Source organism: Natator depressus, chromosome 11 (genome assembly GCF_965152275.1).
Source record: "Natator depressus isolate rNatDep1 chromosome 11, rNatDep2.hap1, whole genome shotgun sequence".
NCBI lineage: Eukaryota > Metazoa > Chordata > Testudines > Cheloniidae > Natator > Natator depressus.
Window position 1 is genome coordinate 46,992,969 of NC_134244.1, and position 22,654 is coordinate 47,015,622.

The 22,654-nt window shown below is 42.5% G+C and overlaps 1 protein-coding gene across 2 annotated transcripts in view; it reads right to left on the reverse strand.

Annotated features, from left to right (window-relative positions):
* The window catches only part of PDE1A (phosphodiesterase 1A), a 350,612-nt gene that overhangs the window by 232,802 nt on the left and 95,156 nt on the right, over positions 1–22,654 (reverse strand). For both annotated transcript variants that reach the window (XM_074967720.1, XM_074967722.1), the window contains exon 2: positions 2,459–2,572. In XM_074967720.1, the coding sequence (XP_074823821.1) occupies positions 2,459–2,572 (114 nt within the window). The remainder of the gene's footprint in view (positions 1–2,458; positions 2,573–22,654) is intronic.

Sequence of the window (22,654 nt, forward strand, 5' to 3'; positions counted from 1 at the left end):
CGATACTTCCAAAATATTGTTTTGCACAGGACCCTCCACTGATAATCAAAAGGCAAATGGTTTCAGACTGAACTAAGGTGTTTCATCTTGGAATAATCTGCAGAACTACATATATAATGCTTATATTTGAAATGTTGACAGAAAAGAAAAACAAGCCAGCTATGCATACAGATGCAGCGTGCAGCTATTAAACACAACCTAGCTCATTAGTATTGAAATTAAATACAAAAAAAAAAAAAAACCTCAGATGAAACTCAAAGATCAATTTGAGCCAGTTTGCAGGCCAGAGAAATCCTCATTGTCTCCTCACAAGTGACAATGAAAGCCTTATTGAAACCACAGTTTTAAACTGATGAAACTGAGATAGAGTCATGGGCTTCCTTGAACTCCCAGGGGTAAAATTCTGTTCTGGACTCACAAGCATAGCTCCCATCGCCTTCAATGAGAACCCTTCATGGACAACTAATGCTGGAATTTGACTTAAGGGAAATGAACATAACTCTAAACAGACACCATCTCGTACTTCACCTATGAGAAGTCAATTCCCTTAGCTGAGTAGTAATTAATTTATAAATAGAGATTCTTCTTCAGAAACACAATACATGTTGCAGTCCTGCCCCACTCACCCCATCCCTGGAAAAACACACACTTGTTTTAATACCACTGTGTGCACATTGAAATCAGTCCCTTTCCTCACTATTTCCCGCTTTGAATAAATATGGTTTTACATATTTACAAATGTAAAACAATTAACATTTTAGACTCACTTCATCCAATATTCTTTGTAATATTCACAATCTCACAATGAAATCACAGGAAAGGCTGAGGAAAGTGCCCACCTATCTATCAAAATAATATTTTTTTATTTTAGAATAAATGTTTTAGCTTTAACAAGTCCTATAGGAGGAACAATGTTCATGGGGTTGGCTCCTACTTACAATATGGGCATATTGTGATTTTCAGATTCTTTTGGGTTTGACAAGCCTCAAACTCCTTGCACTGCTTTACATACTCTCAAAGGAATTAACCTTATTCCTTCGATATGCAGTATAGAGTGAGGATGTTTTTATTACATTAATTGGTTATCATAATAAAACTGACCCAATTTACTAATTAGAGACAGTTGAAAGAAAAAGTTTTATTCTAGGAGGCTAGTAATTGCAGAGAACCTTACAAATACTAAGTCAATGGAGAGTCTACACCAACAGAAGTCCCTATAAAGCTTGGTAGTGGACTCCAGTGATAGAAACTCCATCAGGTGAGGTGTGACACAAAAAATGGCTGAAACAGCTCTACCACCAGGGCACTCGCTGGAGTTCACAGGAGCCTGCACTGTCCCAAAAGCACGCAGAGTTAGACAGAGTGACCAAAGAATTCAGTGCATGTAACCAATAGTCTTTGCCAGCTGGTTTCCTAAAGCACCCTGACCACAACTTAAAGCTGTCTTCCACTGAAAGAAGACTGCAGGCAAGCAGGTGGTAAAAACACTCCCTCCCACACTCAGAATGAATCCCCACCCTGGACACAGGAGAACCAGGCTGGCATAGGAAGCCTGGTAATTTATACCTTCCTGTACTGACTCTAGTGCATCTAATCCGCTAAATGGTGTAATGTAGCAAAGGTTTTAAATTAAAATCAATAATGTTCCTTCTGCTATTTACACACTAGATAACATCTGTTGCATAGCCTTTCAAACTTAGCATTTCAAACCTCCCCATCCAAAGGCTAATGCTGTTCCCTTGCTCCCAAAACACTGAAGAGGGGAACGGTTGTTTAAGTAACGTACATATCTGACATTGGCCTTTAGAGCAACAGCCATTCTAAATAAACTATTAAAGTTTTGTGGCTGTCAGAACACACTGACTAATGGATTTAGTCTTCAGCATTTAAATTGCCTGCATGCTGTAGATGTTATGTTAGTGACTGTATAAGCCTCTGAGTGTTTAAAAAAAGAAATCTATGCAAGACAGGAATCATACAGCATCCCTATGAATATCAAAGACCCTCTCAATATAGGCTAATCCACCTGCACGCCCAAGCAGTGTGAATTACAGCTAATTTGAGTACCTCAGACAGCTATATACTTACCTAAATGTACCACCATTTCCAGGGGAACAAGTACCAGCTTCAAAGGGAACCATTTCTAACAATGATATATCTCTAGAAATGCTGATTCTGAAGATAGTACATGCAAAATAATGTCACAGCGCAGTGGGTAAACTGATACAAGAGGTTACCTGCGTTTGGATTTGGGCAATAGTTATTTTACTGCTCATGTGTCTCTTAAACAAGGTGACTGAATCTAATAACTACCATATATTTTAAAAAGACATCTCATTCTGATATTAAATACTAGTATCAGCTTATAAAATAATTCTCCCTGTAATGATTAGTCACATTCAAAAGCAACAGATCCGTCCCAGGAAACAGCACAAAAACAAGGAGAGGATCTACTCACATTCCTTTGAGCCGTTGCCACATTTTCTCAGCGTGTCCTCCTATTTGGTACTTTAAAGAGGTGCCTTCCAGTTCCCGGGCTGTTTCAGTAGCTCTAGACCCCATGGTAATTGTCCTACAGCAATACAGTTACAATCAGGCTCAGCAGCAAGTAAAAGCATTCCTTAGTCCACTACAAACGTCAGAGGATCCACACGTTATACAGTAGCGGCTCTCATGTATCAAAACATTTCAGAATTACAAAGCTAAGGAAAGCTTCTGGCTGAATTGCTATTCACTTTGATAGACAAATCCACTCTCTTTCTCCCCCTAAGCATACAGCACTATAAACAGCTTCTCTGACCTCACAAGTCTACTCCATACATGTGAGCCAGCTACTATACTACTCACTGACTGACTGCTCAAGCTCTATCCCCATGCACTTCATTTGTTGTAGGTATATGCACGGAAGAACAAAAGCTTCCTTAAAATGTATTAGAATTCATTGCCATGCAGGAGAAATGTGAATGACTTTAGCAGTCCAGAAAAAAAATTATTATTATTATTATTATTTTTTTTTTTTTGCTGCTGCTGCTGTGCAGGTCAGAAAAGCAGGCTGCAATAGGAAAGCAGATGGTAGAAGCCAATATCAGCTGCACCACCGCAAGAAATGAACGCCTGTTTAAATGCCAGAGCTTTTGTCTCTTTAGATGATCCTGAATTGGTCTTCAAGGAATAAATATCTACCAGCCTCTTAACAACATAACTGAACAAACGTTAAGTTGGGACTCTAAGACATGTATAAATCCCTTCAGAAGAGTAATCAGAGAGCTCTACAGGTTGTTATTGAAGGAATATGCTGTAATCATGACTATTCACCTTCTCCTAGCAACTCCACACAGTAGGCAACTGTCAGTTTAACTGGTGGAAAATGCAGCAGCTGCAAGACAGCCTGCTCAATGAATCCTTCGGGACAATAGCTTGCGTGGGTCAAAATCTGATGTTGAACTGTCTGTGCATGCCAGAGAAAAAATTAAGTGCATGTAAAGAGCAAAAGGAACGAGAACTAAGTGGTCTGCCAGCCATGCAGCAGATTGCCAGCTCTGTCTCTACAGCGCAGACCCATGCATTTAGTTGCACAGCCAAAGCTGCTGTTTGACTAGGACTGGGGTTAGCTCTGCATCACTATATTTTATTGCTTGCTCAACTGTGTTTGCAGAGCTTTTCAAAATTCGATCTTTATTTTATAAACATCTTCCTTCTTGTTTTGTGAATAGACAAGGATCTGCAACTCTGGAGAAAGATCCTACTAGTCCCAGATACCACTAGCTTGTCTGTGCATCAGTTTCAACCATACAGCATTGTGTATGTTTAAAAGTAACAAAGATGTGAGGTTATGCGTGATCTCCACTGAAGTGGCTGGCAGAGATGGGTGAAAATGCCAAGGAAAAAGAAAAAGAACAATCACAATAATTCACTGTCACTGAAGTTCCCCTATCCATTTCCCTTCATTTTCTCATAAGTTTCCTAATGGATGATTTCCTCTCCATTAAAATACATTTTTTTTTAAATATCCCCTTTATGTCCTATTAATCTCTATTCTGTACTGGCCCCTGCTCTTTCCTCACTGATTTCTATCAGAGAGATCATTAGCTGATGCATTTCATCTCTTTCCCAGGTTTCACCTCTCACTTGCACTGGTTTTAAATTGGTGTTGTTACATTGACTTCACTAGAAGTATTCCTGATTCTCACAGGCACAAGAGAGAAAGAGGAATCAGGCCCATAGATTTCAAAGGGGCTTTTTTTAAAAAGTCAGTGTGTGATCTACACCTCCCCTAACTTTTGCTTGCAATGAAGAGTGTCATGTGACAAAACTGAAGAACCACAGAAACAATTACTTTCTTTAAACACTGTGTCATAAATATAAAGGGAAGGGTAAACACCTTTAAATCCCTCCTGGCCAGAGGAAAAACCCTTTCACCTGTAAAGGGTTAAGAAGCTAGGATAACCTCGCTGGCACCTGACCAAAATGACCAATGAGGAGACAAGATACTTTCAGAGCTGGAGGGGGGGCAAGAAACAAAGGGTTCTCTCTGTCTTTTTGTTTTTGCCCGGACCAGAGCAGGAATGCAGGTTAGAACTCCTGTAAAGGGCTAATAAGCAATCTAGTTAGATATGCGTTAGATTCTGTTTTGTTTAAACGGCTGATAAAATAAGTTGTGCTGAATGGAATGTATATTCCTGTTTGTGTGTCTTTTTGTAACTTAAGGTTTTGCCTAGAGGGATTCTCTATATTTTGAATCTGATTACCCTGTAAGGTATTTACCATCCTGATTTTACAGAGGTGATTCTTTTACTTTTTCTTCCATTAAAATTCTTCTTTTAAGAACCTGATTGCTTTTTCATTGTTCTTAAGATCCAAGGGTTTGGGTCTGTGTTCACCTATGCAAATTGGTGAGGATTTTTATCAAGCCTTCCCCAGGAAAGGGGGTGTAGGGTTTGGGAGGATTTTTTGGGGGGGAAGACGTTTCCAAGTGGGCTCTTTCCCTGTTATATATTTATTAGACGCTTGGTGGTGGCAGCAATAAAGTCCAAGGGCAAAAGGTAAAATAGTTTGTACCTTGGGGAAGTTTTATCCTAAGCTGGTAAAAATAAGCTTAGGGGGTTTTTCATGCAAGTCCCCACATCTTTATCCTCGAGTTCAGAGTGGGGAAGTAACCTTGACATGGTGGCGGAGCGGTGGGATTAACTTGAAATCATTTTGATATCAATTTGAGATTTTTTGAACCAGAAGCACAGATTTTTTAAAAGGAAATATTTTTTTCCCTTTGGGCTGCTGGAAAGCGGGTTTTAAGCTGAAAGTAGTTAGAGTTTCTTTTGTCTCTGCTTGGGGGCCAGAGCAGAGACAAAAGGGAAATGTCTTTTGTGAGCTGGAGTTTTCTCTACCTAAAGGCAGGGTAGTTAACCTCCTGCAGGGAAATTCACAAGTCTTCACAGACCTGAAGTTGTTTTTTACCTAAGAGCAACTAGAGGGGTTTTCGTCTATTTGCCTGGAGACAAATGTGTTAGTTTGTTTGGTTTTTTTAGGATTTTTCTGTAGGCTGACAATCACTATCAGAGAACATAAGTATCTGGTTACAGCACAGCAAAATTTTACAAGCCAAGTTATTTGTTTTTTTAACTCTCGGGTGTAAAGTTAGTTAAAAACAGAGAAGCAAACATGACAGAGCCCAAGGCAGAAACAGCCAAAGAGGCTGTCCACAGGAGAGCTATGGAGGCAGCAAAACACCAAGGGGCTGCTCACAGGAGAGCTATGGAGGCAAGGGAAAAAGAAATGGAGGAGAGTGAAAAAGAGAGGAAGCATGAACTGGAGTTGGAGAAAGTAAGGGCTGAGCGGAACCTACTGGATAACCCTAACAATCGTTCCCCAACAATCAACAAATGGGAGCGACTATGTCCACAGTATGATGAATCCAGTCATATTGCTGAATATTTTCTCACCTTTGAGAGACTGTGCACTCTCCATAAAATTCCTGAAGCTCACAAGATGACCACATTGGTCGCAAAATTGACTGGAAGAGCTCTGGACATATTCAATAAGATGCCTATTGATGAGGCTTCTGACTATAATAAGTTCAAGGATTTGGTTTTAAAGCAATTTCAAATCACATCTGAAACGTACAGAGTAAAATTTCAAACCCTTAAGAGAGGGCCTGGACTAAGTAATGTGGCTTTATCTAAAGCAGATGAAGGATCTGTTAGATAAATGGGTCCAAGGAAGGGGTGTCACTAGCTTTGACGGAATGTGTGATTTGATAGCTCAGGAGCAATTCCTGAATATGTCCAAGGAGGAAATAAAACAGTGTTTATGGGATAAGGAAATGGACTCAGCAGAAAGTCTTGCTTCTTATGATGATCGATACGAACAGTCCCAGACCGCCAGAGAGGCGGGGCAAGCCGGAACAAAACAGGTGGAGGGAGGAGAGAGAAACAACCCTGGTCACAGTTGGAGCAGATACCAGAAGGGAAACCCTCAGACCACACCCTACTACCGGGGGCAGCCCAAGGCCCCAACTACACACCAAGGAATACTCCAGACCCCTTATCATCCTGCCACACCGTTCTCCAGCAACCCACCTCGCCCCAGTGACCGGTCAGCTGGATGATGTTTTAAATGTAACGAGCCGGGACATGTGAAGGCCAACTGCCCCAAGAACCCCAACAGATTACAGTTCATTGCACCGGAATCACACCAGAAGTCCTCAGGCCCAGATACCTCCCAGATACCCTCAGAGCGGAGGGAAACTGTGAGTGTGGGTGGGAAGAAGGTCACCATGTGGAGGGACACCAGAGCACAAGTGTCGGCTATCCGTGCTTCCTTAGTGGACCCCAATTTAATCGACCCAGAGATCCAAGTGACAATTCAACACTTCAAGTCCAACTCTTTCAATTTGCCTACAGCCAAGTTGCCTGTCCAGTACAAGGGCTGGTCAGGAACGTGGACTTTTGCAGTCTATGATGATTATCCCATCCCCATGCTGTGGAAGGAAGACTTGGCCAATCATGTGAAGCTAGCCAAGAGGGTGGGAATGGTCACCCACAGCCAGGCTAAGCAAGCCGTCCCGCCTAGCTCTGTTCCGGAAAATTCTACCAGGAGCCGGTCAGAGGTGATGGACCCGGACCCCATGCCAACGTCTGCAACAGCAGTAGTGGATCCAGTCCCAGAGACCCAGACAGAGCCAGTCCCAGAACCGGAACCGGCAGCAGCCGATAACCCTACACAAGAGGCTCAGCTGGAGCCTGAATCCCAACATAGTGCACCAGCTGAGAGCGGTTCACAGTCAGCGGAAACAGCCCCATCCCCTACATCGCTTCCAGAGGGACCAAGCCTAGGTCCACAATCCAATGAGGAACTGATGTCTCCAGCATCAAGGGAACAGTTCCAGACTGAACAGGAAGCAGATGAAAGCCTCCAGAGAGCTTGGACGGCAGCATGGAGCAATCCACCGCCTCTCAGCTCTTCTAATCAATCCAGGTTTGTTGTAGAAAGAGGACTTTTATACAAGGAAACTCTTTCTGGTGGACACCAGGAAGACTGGCATCCTCAGAGACAGTTGGTAGTTCCAACTAAGTACCGGGTAAAGCTCTTGAGCTTGGCCCACGATCATCCTAGTGGCCCATGCTGGAGTGAACAGGACCAAAGACCGTTTGGGGAGGTCATTCCACTGGGAGGGAATGGGCAAGGATGTTTCTACCTATGTCCGGTCTTGTGAGGTATGCCAAAGAGTGGGAAAACCCCAAGACCAGGTCAAAGCCCCTCTCCAGCCACTCCCCATCATTGAAGTTCCATTTCAGCGAGTAGCTGTGGATATTCTGGGTCCTTTTCCAAAAAAGACACCCAGAGGAAAGCAGTACATACTGACTTTCATGGATTTTGCCACCCAATGGCCGGAAGCAGTAGCTCTAAGCAACACCAGGGCTAAAAGTGTGTGCCAGGCACTAGCAGACATTTTTGCCAGGGTAGGTTGGCCCTCCGACATCCTCACAGATGCAGGAACTAATTTCCTGGCAGGAACTATGGAAAGCCTTTGGGAAGCTCATGGGGTGAATCACTTGGTTGACACCCCTTACCATCATCAAACAAATGGCCTGGTGGAGAAATTTAATGGGACTTTGGGGGCCATGATACGTAAATTCATAAATTAGCACTCCAATGATTGGGACCTAGTGTTGTATCAGTTGCTCTTTGCCTACAGAGCTGTACCACATCCCAGTTTAGGGTTTTCACCATTTGAACTTGTATATGGCCGCGAGGTTAAGGGGCCATTACAGTTGGTGAAGCAGCAATGGGAGGGGTTTACACCTTCTCCAGGAACTAACATTCTGGACTTTGTAACCAACCTACAAAACACCCTCAGAACCTCTTTAGCCCTTGCTAAAGAAAACCTAAAGGATGCTCAAAAAGAGCAAAAAGCCTGGTATGATAAACATGCCAGAGAGCGTTCCTTCAAAGTAGGGGACCAGGTCATGGTTTTAAAGGCTCTCCAGGCCCATAAAATGGAAGCATCATGGGAAGGGTCATTCATGGTCCAGGAGCGGCTGGGAGCTGTTAATTATCTCATAGCCTTCCCCACCTCCAGCCGAAAGCCTAAGGTGTACCATATTCATTCTCTAAAGCCCTTTTATTCCAGAGAATTAAAGGTTTGTCAGTTTACAGCCCAGGGAGGAGATGACGCTGAGTGGCCTGAAGGTGTCTACTATGAAGGGGAAAGTGCTGGTGGCATGGAAGAGGTGAACCTCTCCATGACCCTTGGGCATATGCAGCGACAGCAGATCAAGGAGCTGTGCACTAGCTATGCGCCGACGTTCTCAGCCAACCCAGGACTGACTGAACAGGCATACCACTCCATTGACACAGGTAATGCTCACCCAATTAAAGTCCAACCTTACCGGGTGTCTCCTCAAGCTAAAACTGCTATAGAATGCGAGATCCAGGATATGTTACAGATGGGGGTAATCTGCCCCTCTGGAAGTGCATGGGCATCTCTGGTGGTTCTAGTTCCCAAACCAGATGGGGAGATACGTTTTTGCATGGACTACCGTAAGCTAAATGCTGTAACTCGCCCAGACAGCTATCCAATGCCACACACAGATGAACTATTAGAGAAACTGGGACGGGCCCAGTTCATCTCTACCTTGGACTTAACCAAGGGGTACTGGCAAGTACCGCTAGATGAATCTGCCAAGGAAAGGTCAGCCTTCACCACAGATGTCGGGCTGTATAAATTTAATGTACTCCCTTTTGGGCTGCGGAATGCATCCGCCACCTTCCAAAGACTTGTAGATGGTCTCCTAGTGGGATTTGGAGAATATGCAGTCGCCTACCTTGACGATGTGGCCATATTTTCGGATTCCTGGGCAGAACACCTGGAAAATCTACAAAAAGTCTTCGAGCGCATAAGGGAGGCAGGACTAACTGTTAAGGCTAAGAAGTGTCAAATAGGCCTAAACAGAGTGACTTACCTTGGACACCAGGTGGTTCAAGGAACTATCAGCCCCCTACAGGCCAAAGTGGATGCTATCCAAAAGTGGCCTGTCCCAAAGTCAAAGAAACAGGTTCAATCCTTCTTAGGCTTGGCCGGTTATTATAGGCAATTTGTACCGCAGTACAGCCAAATCGCCACTCCACTGACAGACCTAACCAAAAAGAAACAGCCAAATGCCGTTCAGTGGACCGAAGAGTGTCAGAAGGCCTTTAACCAGCTTAAAGCGACATTCATGTCTGACCCTGTACTAAGGGCCCCGGACTTTGACAAATCACAGATGCATCCGAGCGTGGTGTGGGAGCAGTTTTAATGCAGGAAGGACCGGATCAAGAATTCCCCGCTGTAGTGTTTCTCAGCAACAAGCTGTCTGAGAGGGAAAGCAACTGGTCAGTCAGTGAAAAAGAATGTTACGCCATTGTCTACGCTCTGGAAAAGCTACGCCCATATGTTTGGGGACGGCGTTTCCACCTGCAAACCAACCATGCTGTGCTACAGTGGCTTCATACCGCCACGGGAAATAACAAAAAACTTATTCGGTGGAATTTAGCTCTCTAAGAATTTGATTTCAACATCCAACACATCTCAGGAGCTTCTAACAAAGTGGCTGATGCACTCTCCTGTGAAAGTTTCCCAGAATCAACTGGTTAAAATCATCCTTGAGATGTGGATAATATTGTTAGTCTTTATATACTTGGTAGTATATTTAGAGGTGCATGTGTCTTATTAACTCCGTTTTCTCCTAGAGCTCCAGGAAGAAATCACAGCCAGCATTTCGCCCTATCTATGATTTGGGGGGCATGTCATAAATATAAAGGGAAGGGTAAACACCTTTAAATCCCTCCTGGCCAGAGGAAAAACCCTTTCACCTGTAAAGGGTTAAGAAGCTAGGATAACCTCGCTGGCACCTGACCAAAATGACCAATGAGGAGACAAGATACTTTCAGAGCTGGAGAGGGGCAAGAAACAAAGGGTTCTCTCTGTCTGTTTTTTTGTTTTTGCCCGGACCAGAGCAGGAATGCAGGTTAGAACTCCTGTAAAGGGCTAATAAGCAATCTAGTTAGATATGCGTTAGATTCTGTTTTGTTTAAACGGCTGATAAAATAAGTTGTGCTGAATGGAATGTATATTCCTGTTTGTGTGTCTTTTTGTAACTTAAGGTTTTGCCTAGAGGGATTCTCTATATTTTGAATCTGATTACCCTGTAAGGTATTTACCATCCTGATTTTACAGAGGTGATTCTTTTACTTTTTCTTCCATTAAAATTCTTCTTTTAAGAACCTGATTGCTTTTTCATTGTTCTTAAGATCCAAGGGTTTGGGTCTGTGTTCATCTATGCAAATTGGTGAGGATTTTTATCAAGCCTTCCCCAGGAAAGGGGGTGTAGGGTTTGGGAGGATTTTTTGGGGGGGAAGATGTTTCCAAGTGGGCTCTTTCCCTGTTATATATTTATTAGACGCTTGGTGGTGGCAGCAATAAAATCCAAGGGCAAAAGGTAAAATAGTTTGTACCTTGGAGAAGTTTTAACCTAAGCTGGTAAAAATAAGCTTAGGAGGTTTTTCATGCAAGTTCCCACATCTGTATCCTCGAGTTCAGAGTGGGGAAGGAACCTTGACACACCGTACAAAGTACTTTATTAGATTAAGGAAGACAGAAGGAGCTGTAACGCTGTCCTTCTTTTGTGGCTGCACTGAGGAACTTCTGCCTAGAAACCTCCCAGTCCTGTTCTGCATGGCAGCTTGATACAGTTTTAAAGAAATAGCATACATATCCTCACAGGGAGTAACAGATATGAATCACTAGCACTAATGCGAATTCTTCCCTGCCCCCTACCTCTCACTCCCCCACATCTGAAGCAATGCAAACAAAATAATTATGTGTTGATACAATCCTCCAGGGACAGAGGGAAATTTTAAGCCCCTATTTTTCTCATAAGGCATTCTCTCCCCCGTAGTATGATTCTGTGATGGGAAATAGTGCCAGTTCCTAGTGGCAATAGCACCATGTTTAATCGGTTCTTTCCCCCCAAGGGAACAGAAGGAGTGGTTGAGAATATCACTTTTGATATTCTGAAGAGGAGGAAATGTTGCTTGTTCTTCAGGTATTATGCTCTGGTTGCTCCCCTCAGGTAGGGCTGAGGTTATGAGCAACCAAGACAATACTGTTATACATTGGGAAACTGCACTGAAGCTGGTGGGTGTAACAGCTGCCTTCCATTCAGTATAAGTGTGAAAAGCAATTGAGTTCCTTTGTGAAACCAGATGGCTGAAGCAACAGGAGCACCTCACAGAGCACAGACACATGGCAAGGCTTGAGTAGAATTTGAACCATGTGGCCCAAAGGGGTTTCTCTGAGGACTGATATAGCAAACACAGGGGCTAGAAGATTGATTGGTGGAGTTGTGAATATTTGTGTGAGAGAGAGAAGCATCAGGAAACACACAGAAGCAGACACAAAGAAGATAGTAGAAAGCCAAGGAGACAGCCAGCCCAAGCACTGAGTGTGGGGTCCAGAGAAAAGCTAGAGAAACAGCTTTTGGGGCAAAGTGATGCTGAAAGAGGCATAGAACCGTGAGCAAAACAAAGCACTTACTTGTTTGATTCCTACAGTGTTCAGGGAAACAGGACGTATACATTCTTTCTAAATAAACAGCATTGCATCACAGATATCTGACTCCATTACCAAAACTTGGAGCCAGGAACATAGGGGTAAACAGGTATTCTGCACCCACTATTTCCACTTTCAGGAAGATGGGTAGGAAGGATGGAGAACAGACAGAACCTTAGCTCTGCCCCCATCAACATGCCGATCAGGAGGACAGCAATAAAATTACAACGTCCCTCCCTGATCAGGTGAGAAATTATGGCTGCCTGGGGTGCTCCCTTACTGTGGGCTGTTCTAGGCAAAATCTAGCCTAAACTAGTTCCAAATACTAACCAGTGGGCAATTATTTTAGGAATCAGCATTTACCCAAGGGGATGACAGCTGAACTGATGAGTGTGGGTTTTTAATGTAAAGTAATAAATGTTTTTCTCTGGCCTCTCCTTGTTCTTGTTCTGGATTACTTGTGTCATTCTCTCAGCTTGCTAGGTTTTAGAGCCATTCTCCTCTCCCTCGCTCTTTGTTTTCTTTTCTTTTTTTTTTAAACAACAACAATCTTTTCATCTTTTGCCTGCATCTTTTTAAAGTTTAGCTTTATATTCCTGAGTTAATCTGATATCTATTCATTCAAGTCAAGTCTCTGGGTATTAGGCAAAGCTCTGGTGATTCAGTTTGGAGATTTTAAAATTTCTTTAGCATTGTGCTCTATCCCCCTACCTAAGGCCTGATAAAATTGTCACTGTGCCACTTAATCTTCAAACAAGTACTTAAATTCGATGTTGAAATATAACATGGTATGCCCTTCCCCCGCTTCCTCCCCCATGATTCAAAGTGCATCCTTTCCTAAGGATAAATGGAATGCTGGCGTTAGGAAAGGAAGAGACAATGTCTTAATATACAGTTAAAAAGGCACCGTCCTTCCTTGTACTATTAACGTTGAATAATAATAAAAGTTAAAAATTATACAGAAAAATCCACTTTTAAAAAAAAGGGAAAAGCCTGCAACTAGACAGATTAGAGAGTTGGCCACTGGAATAGGATAAGGGCTAACACAGGTTTTGATGAGGAGGATTAGAGATTTATTTTAGATAAATCCTTTACTCCTGAAAGGAAACAAAACATGCCATATTATTCACTATTCTGTTCAATACCTGTAGATCAAAACTAGCGCAGAAAGAGAAAGTAACAAGAGACCTGAAGAACTGATTTCTCATACTCTCATTATCGCTCATCTTTTCAAACCTTACAATGCAACTTTCCCTAATCAGGAGAACTGCAGGAGAGCCAGGAACTAATTGAGGAATCTGGAGTCACTGAAGTAAGCAAGGCTTTCACAGCAGCGAGGAAAGGCTCTGGCGAGGGGAGCTGCCTCCCTCCACCAGAGTCTTTCAACAACATACGTAACTACATACATCGCAGTGGACATGCAGCCAGCTTTTCACCGCTGCATGTAGCTGCACATACCCTACATGCCACCACCAGTGGCGTGCAGTATAGATGTAACCTAGGGCAATGCCTAAACTTCGGGCTGGTCTACACTACAAAGTTAAGTTGACCTAACTACATCACTCACGGCTGTGAAAAATTTCACACCCTGCGGAATGTAATTAAACTGACCTAAGCCTCACTGCATGTGAGGCTTCCAGGGAATTTTTGTCAGGCAGTCTTCTCCACATACTCTTCTTTCTCCTTCTGCCTGTATCCTGGTTTTGTAATGGCATACAATGCCTTTCATCATAAACAAAATCCATGATTCACCTGCTTTCTCCACATGTGCTTCCTCTGAACTGATGTAAAGGGATGGTTGAGATAAGAAGAGTATCTAGTCTTAAAATGCACAGACCTAATGTAAATTGCAAAACTGGCACTGGCAAACTCGCCACGTTACAATAATTTGTGATTTGCGCAGACTGCCCACAGAATAGATTTTGCCACTGGCAATAGAACTAAGGTACAGCAGCTTGATGGATTTACACAGACAGCCCACTCAATAAACTGGCACTGATTAAACTAACTAGCTAAAAGAGTTTGGACTGATACAGACTCTCAAGCAAACTGGCACAGACCAGATGACCCAGATAAAGGGAATTGAAAGGGAATATACTTTTGGTCTTTTTAAAAAAAAAAAAAAAAAAAAGCTTTCACATTTTGTCTTCCCCAACAGCAGTGGGCTGTTTGATATAGTTCCTGCTAGTAACCATGTGCATTACATCCCCAGAGGTTTAAATACAGTATTGAAAAAGAACCCCCTATTCATACACTACTTGTGTTGAGGGTTCACTAGTCTCATAGGTATTAAGGACTTGGAGCCAGATTTACAAAGGTATTTAGGAGTCTAAGGATGCAGGTAACAGCCTAGTGGGATTAACGAAAGCTTCTAAGCAGGTTAGGCACTTAACTCATTGAAATCAATGGGAGTTAGGTGCTTATGTGATTTAGGCACTTTACAGACCATTTGGGAAGGGCGTAGGGATAGGTTACAATAGCCAACTCTAGAGGAAATGCTGGCAGTATTGTGGGAGTGGTAATAAGCAGATTTATACATGTAGAAGATGTGGAAAGACATGAGTTCAAGGTAAGGGATAACTGAAGATTTCAGATAGATGAGATAAATTTAAACTGAATGAAGGAGAAAGAGAGAGGGTAGAATAATGCTTGGTGACATTCTTCATCCCTTCCTCCCCTCCAAAAATAAATCCCCTCTATGCCTTCGAGACATTTAACTGAAATAAATTAGAAGGAAACAATACATTTTTGGTCAGAACAAGCAGAAGATGGCTAGGCAGAATCATTAAGGTATTTGGAGCAGATACATGGATCACTGGTCCAAGAAATTCAGAGACAACAAGTAGCACACAAGGAGTTCTTCAAGAAAAACAGGCCGGACATGAAGGAATGAGAAAGGTCACGCATCTGAAAGATTTTGGGGTTAACATCTTTATTTAAAAAGCACTTGTGCTTAGTACAGTAGCTGTGGAAATACAGGAGGAAGGACTCAAGAAGCAAATACTACTTTTGGGGAACATCATTAGTAAAATGGTTTGGCAACAAAATTAATACTCTGAGTTTTGGAAACTCTGCCGGCACTGCACTGGATGTGAAATGTATTACACAACTTCAAAATCACCAGAGAGAGAGAGAGGATCAGAGGTATTACTTTGTACTGTGCAAATACACAATTTACTATTCAGTGACAGGATACACAGGAATAAAACAAATGTTCTGGGTTTCACTGTGTCTCTTTTTAACTTCCACAAACCAGCTGTATCAATTGATAAAAGTCTCTTCCATCAACCTCCTTAGGTTTTTTTCATACAGCCATTGTGGAGTAAATGATACTCTTACCTGACCCCTTCTGACTAATAAAGTATCTTAAAACACGTCAATCTAAACATTCCAGAGCCATGACTGACATTTCAATGGGACCTGTGAAAAAACTAATTGACAAATTATCGTTCTCAGCCTATAACTGCATAGGGGAAATGCAAGGAAGGAATATGCAAAAGGCATTAAGAAATCTGGGTTTGACAAAGTGACTCCAGGTTCTCCCACTAAACCAAGAAAAGATTAAGGAGATAACTAGTTGACTGTGGTGAGACACGGACAAAGGAGGTAGAATGAAATGTCGTTCTAGCTAACAATTGTCTAATGAAGCCATTTCAAACATTCACTTTGAACCACTCAAAGGAAACAAGAAAAATGTTCCCTCTAGCTGTACAGTATTTTCACAAGGACCATGGCAACAAGAAAAAGCTCCTTGGTATTTATAAAAGGCTACAATGGAACAGATGCCATTGGAGCGGGGGGAAATCTCTTCACCATCACACAAGGGATTTGAATTAGAAAATGTGTCCACCAATGCAGCCTTAACATAGCTTTCCCCACCTACCCCACACCACCACTGTAAAACAATGACCATTTATTCCTGCCCTTTGTTTCCTATCTTTTAACCAGTTACTGATCCACTGAGCCTTTGTGAGAGACCTTGTCAAGGGCTTTCTGAAAGTCCAAGCATACTATATCCACTCTATTACCCTTGTCCACATGTTTGTTGACCCCCTCAGAGAATTCTCATAGATTAGTGAGGCATGATTTCCCCTTACGAAGCCACGTCGACTCTTCCCCCAACATCTGTGTGTCTTGTAATTCTGTTCTTTTCTATCGTTTCAACCAGTTTGCCTGGTACTGAAGTTAGGCTTACTGGCCTGTAATTGCCAGATCACCTCTGGATCCTTTTTATAAAAATTGGCACTACATTACCTATCTATCAGTCATCTGGCACAGAGGCTGATTTAAGCAATAGGTTACATACCAAAGTTAGTAGTTCTGCAATTTCATATTTGAGTTTCTTCAGATCTTGAGTAAATACCATTTGGTCTTGGTGACTTATTACAGTTTAATTTATCAGTTCATTCCAAAACCTCCTCTATTGACACCTCAATCTTGGACAGTCGCTCCGATTTGTCACCTAATGGCTTGGGTGTGGGAATCTCCCTCACATCCCCTGCAGTGAAGACCGATGCAAAGAATTAATTTAGCTTGTCTGCAGTGGCCTTGTTTTCCTTGAGTATTCCTTTAGCATCTTTATCGTCCAGTGGCCCCTCTGGTTGTTTGGCAGGCTTCTTGCTTCTGAGGCACTTTACAAAAAATTGCTGTTAGTCTGTGTGTGTTTTGCTTGTTGCTCTTCAAACTCTTTTTTGGCCTGCCTAATTATAACTGTACACTTTAATTGCTGGAGTTTATTCTCCTTTCTATTTTTCTCAGTAGGATTTGACGTCCAATTTATAAAAGGATGTCTGTCTCTAACTGTCTCTTTTACTCTGTTGTTTAGCCACGGTGGCATTTTGTTTGTCCTTTTACTGTTTATTATTATTATTAGGAGTATATATTTAGTTTGAGCCTCTATTACAGTGGTTTTTTTAAAAAAATTTGCTTCCAGGAATTTCACTTTTGTGACTGTTCCTTTTAATTTCCATTTAACAAGTCTCCCCAGTTTTTAATTGTTCCCCTTTTTGGAGTTACAGGCTACTGTAGTGGGTTTCTTTGGTATATTCCACTCCTACAAGGATATTAAATTTAATTACATTATGGTTGCTATTACCGAACAGTTCAGCTATGTTCCCCTCTTGGACAATATCCTGTGCTCCACTTATGACTAAATCAAGAAATGCCTCTCCCTTTGTGGGTTCCAGGACTAGCTGTTCCAAGAAGCCGTCATTAATGGTGTCCAGAAATTTTATCTCTATATCCCGTCCTGAGGTGTCATGTAACTAGTCATTATAGCGATAGTTGAAAATAAATCCCCCATTGTTGTTATTGTTTTTTCTGTTGTAGCCTCTCTAATCTCCCTGAGCATTTCACAATCACCATCCTGGTGGTTGATAGTATATTCTTACCACTATACTCTTATTATTCAAGCATGAAATTTCTATCCATAGAGATTTTATGGTACAGTTTGATGCTTTTAAGACTTTTACTATATTTGAGTCTATACTTTCTTTCACATATAGTGCCCACCAACATGACCTACTCTATTTGAGCATGAGCTTTCGTGAGCTACAGCTCACTTCATCGGATGCATCCGATGAAGTGAGCTGTAGCTCACGAAAGCTCATGCTCAAATAAATTGGTTAGTCTCTAAGGTGCCACAAGTACTCCTTTTCTTTTTGCGAATACAGACTAACACGGCTGTTACTCTGAAACATGACCTACTCTGTCATTCCTATGTATTTTGGACCCTGCTATTACTGTGTTCCATTGATTATCATCATTCCACCAACTTTGTGATGCCTATTATATTAATATTCTCATTTAATACCAGGCATCCACCATAATATCTAGACTTCATGCATTTCTATACAAGCACTTATAAAATTCATCAATATTCAGTTGTCTGCCTTCATGTGATGTAATTGTATGGGACTCTTTCATTTGAACTTTTTCCTCTTCAGCCCCTGTACGTACATTTTCAACTTCTATCCTCTACTCTTTACTAAGATATAGAACATCCCCTTTAATAAAACCTCCCCTAAGGGATGGATCTGTCCGAACGTCGTGCTCCTCTGCACCTGCTGGCTTTCCACCAGCACTTAGTTTTAAAACCCCTCTATGACCTTTTTGAATTTTGCACGCCAGCAATCTGTTTCTGTTTTGGTTTTGGTGGAAACCATCCTTCCTATCTAGGCTCCTCCTTTATAAACACATCGCTCAGTTCCTAATAAACCTAATTCCCTCTTCTGGATACTATTGTCTCCTCCACACAATGTAACCCTGCAGTTCTGCTTGTCTCACTGGCCCTGCACATGGAACTGGAAGCATTTCAGAGACTGCTACCTTGGAGGTCCTGGATTTCAATCTCTTAAGTAGCAAGGGATCCTAAAGGTATTAGGGATCAAAGCATGGCAGGCTAAAGCCTCGTTAGGAAGCCCTCAGCATCGCCGCTAGGCTCAGCACACAGCACCCCAAAAGTGACCACAATATAAACTACAAGAAGGCACACAGCAAAGAAGCAAGCACAAATAAGGAACAAACTAACAGGGACTTCCCTATCATACCTCCAGGCATTTCAAGCATGTTCTGTATAGCTGTGAATGACGTACAGTATCACATGGGTACCTCGAGAATGATGTACATCAAATAGTGCTTTCCATACCCGACCAAGGTCTTCACCCATGTGTTGTGGGTTTGGGGAGGAGGTGGGCTTTTTTAGGGCTGTCAAGTGATTCAAAAAAATTAATCACAATTAATCGTGCTGTTAAACAATAATAGAATACCATTTATTTAAATATATTTGGATTTTTCTACATTTTTAAATTGATTGATTTCAATTATAACAGAACACAAAGTGTACAGTGTTCACTTGATATTTTTATTACAAATATATGCACTGTAAAAAACAAAAGAAATAGTATTTTTCAATTCACCTAATACAGGTACTGTAGTGCAATCTCTATCATGAAAGTTGAACTTACAAATGTAGAATTATGTGCAAAAAAATAACTGCATTCAAAAATAAAACAATGTAAAACTTTAGAGCAGTGGTCTCCAACCTTTTCACATCCAAGATAACTTTTTTAATCTAAGGGCAACCCAGGATCTACCCCACCCCCGCCCCGAGGCCCTGCCCCATCCCCAAAGCCCCGCCTGTTCACTCCATCCCATTCCCCCCCACCCCCAGTCGCTTACTCTCCCACACCCTCACTCACTTTCACCGGGCTGGGGCAGGGGGTTGGGGTCGGGAGGGGGTGCAGGATGAGGCCTCTGGGAGGGAGTTTGGGTGCAGGAGGGGGCTCCAGGCTGGGACAGAGTGTTGGGGTGCAGAAGCGGGTATGAGGTGCTGGCTCCAGCAAGGGGCTCAGGGATGAGGGTTGGGGTGTGGCCTCCCGCTGGGCAGCACTTACCTCCGGCGGCTCCCAGTTGGTGGCGGGTGCAGCGAGGCTAAGGCAGGCTCCCTGCCTACCCCAGCCCCACACCGCTCCCAGAAGGGGCCAACGTGCCCCTGCGTCCCCTGAGGGTGGGTGGGCACGTGGCTCCACATGCTGCCCCTCTCTGCAAGCACTGCCCCTGCAGTTCTCCTGGCCAATGGGAGCTGCAGGGGCAATGTTTGCAGGCAGGAGCAGCCCGCAGAGGGAAAACCCCAGAGCCGTGGGGCTGTGCTGACCGCTTCCGGGAGCAGCGTGGGGCCAGGGTAGGCAGGGAGTCTGCCTTAGCAGCAGCCACACTCCGTCCATGGAGATCGCGATCAACTGGGAGATCCTTTAGGATCGACCGGTTGGCTGGAGACCACTGCTTTAGAGTCTACAAGTCCACTCAGCCCTACTTCTTGTTCAGCCAATCGCTCAGACAAACAAGTTTGTTTACATTTGCAGGAGATAATGCTGCCCTCTTCTTGTTCATAATATCACTTGAAAGTGAGAACAGGCGTTCTCATGGCACTGTTGTAGCTGGCGTCACAAGATATTTACATGCCAGATGTACTAAAGATTCATATGTCCTTTCATGCTTCAACCACCATTCCAGAGGGCTTGTGTCCATGCTGATGATTGGTTCTGCTCGATAACCACCCAAAGCAGTGCGGACTGATGCATATTCATTATCATCATCTGAGTCAGATGATGCCAGCAGAAGGTTGATTTTCTTTTTTGGTGGTTCGAGTTCTGTAGTTTCCACATCGTAGTTTTGCTCTTTTAAGATTTCTGAAAGCATTCTCCACACCTCGTCCCTCTCAGATTTGGGAAGGCACTTCATGTTCTTAAACCTTGGGTAGAGTGCTGTACCTATCTTTAGAAATCTCACATTGGTACCAACTTCGCGTTTTGTCAAATCTCGCAGCAAAAATGTTCTTAAAATTAACAACATGTGCTGAGTCATCATCCAAGACTACTATAACATGAAATGTATGACAGAATGCGGGTAAAATAGATCCAGAGACCTACAATTCTCCCCCAAGGAGTTCAGTCACAAATGTAATTAATGCATTATTTTTTTAATGAACGTCATCAGTATGGAAGCACGTCCTCTGGAATGGTGGCCAAAGCAAGAAGGGGCATTTGAATGTTTAGCATAACTGGCACATAAATACTTTGCAATGCTGGCTACAAAAGTCCCATGCGAATGCCTGGTCTCACTTTCTGGTGGCATTGTAAAAAAGAAGTGGGTAGCATTATCACCCGCAAATGTAAACAAACTTATTTGTCTTAGCGATTGGCTGAACGAGAAGTAGGACTGAGTGGACTTCTAGGCTCTAAAGTTTTACATTGAACTAAAAAATAAAACAGTTATGTAACAAAAACAATCTACATTTGTAAGTTGCACTTTCACGATTAAGAGATTTCACTATAGTACTTGTATGAAGTGAACTAAAAATACTGTTTCTTTTATCATTTTTACAGTGCAAATATTAGTATTCAAATATAATAATATAAAGTGAGCAGTGTACACTTTGTATTCTGTGTTGTAATTGAAATCAGTATACTTGAAAATGTAGAAAAACATCCAAAAATATTTAATAAATTTCAGCTGGTATTCTATTGTTTAACAATGTGATTAAAATTGCGATTAATCACGGATATTTTTTTAAATTTAAATAAATTTTTAATTGTGAATAATTTTTTGTAGTTAATTGCGTGCGTTAATGGTGATTAATCAACAGCCCAAATTTTTGTTTGTTTGTTTTTAAGGAAAACAAAGTGGTCATGACCTCCTTAACCCAATAATTAAAAACATTAGAGGCAAAATTTACAATTAGGAACAATATATTGTACCTGCAAGATATGCACTTGTGGGAGGAAACAATTACAGTAATTAACATCAAATGGATGATTGTATATGTAAAAATGCAGTTACATGCACAACGGCTGGCTTGCACATATTTAGTGGACCCAACTACGAATCTGACCCTAAATATTCTTTCAACTTAATGTGGAAACAGTTAATCATGATTACATCTGCAACTGTATGTACAATACTTCTAAGATAATAAATGCTAGGGGAAAATGAAAAAATGAAAATAAGAGAGTCTTGCAATCCTATCAGATTTATATAACCATGTACCTTGGAGCCTGTAAACTCCAAATTCTAGTATTTTGCCATCAAAGTTGTAATGTGTATTTGCATAATCTGACAAAGACCAGAAAGTACATGTAGGTATATCCTGAGCAGCTGAGCTGAACCACAATTCCTGGATCTGAATTTTAGATCAGCTAAATTTGACTCTATCCCCAGTGTTACCAAGCTGAGCCCAGCTTAGTCCTCTTCTTCCTCCCCCACCTCCACATATGTGCCACAGGGAGAGAGCAAACCAGTAGCTGCCTTCAGCAGCTTCTCTTGAAGCCTTCAGTTCTGGCTGAGTGCCCAACCTCCCTCCTACCAATGCCAAGGGATAGGTGGGTTCCCTATGTATGCCAGCCCAAATGTCACTCTCTCTCTCTACTTGGAACATGGGGAATGGAGGTTTATTCAGCAGTTACTGGCTGGAAAGCCATCAGGGAAGCCAGGAGTGTAAGAGCCAATAAATAAGATAAATGAGTTAGGTTATAAAACTTATATTTTCACTTTGTGGGTTTTTTCATTTGACAACTATTTAATTAAAGATAAAAGTTATTGCATGACACTAGAACAAAGGAACAGAGTAACAGAATTAACATTGCCACAGACTTTAGAGTTTCTTGCCACAGGAGCTCTGTATCATTGGTAACTTGATGGATCTAGCCAATGCAGTTTTCTAGAGCAGTGGTTTTCAAACTGCAGGTTGCGACCCAGTACTGGGTCACGGAATGTAAGGCACTGGGTCGTGGTGGCTCTGGTCAGCACCTCCGACCAGGCCGTTAAAAGTCCTGTTGGCAATGCTGCCCGGCTAAGGCAGGCTAATGCCTACCTGTTCTGACACCATGCTGCGCCCCCGAAGCAGCCAGCAGCAGGTCCGGCTCGTAGGGTGGGGGGCCACGGGGCTCCGCACCTCCACCTGGGAACTGGACCTGCTGCTGGCTGCTTCCGGGGCACAGCGCGTTCCGCAGTGCTGGGACAGGCAGGAAGCCTGCCTCTGCACCCTGGCTGCACTGCTGACTGGGAGCC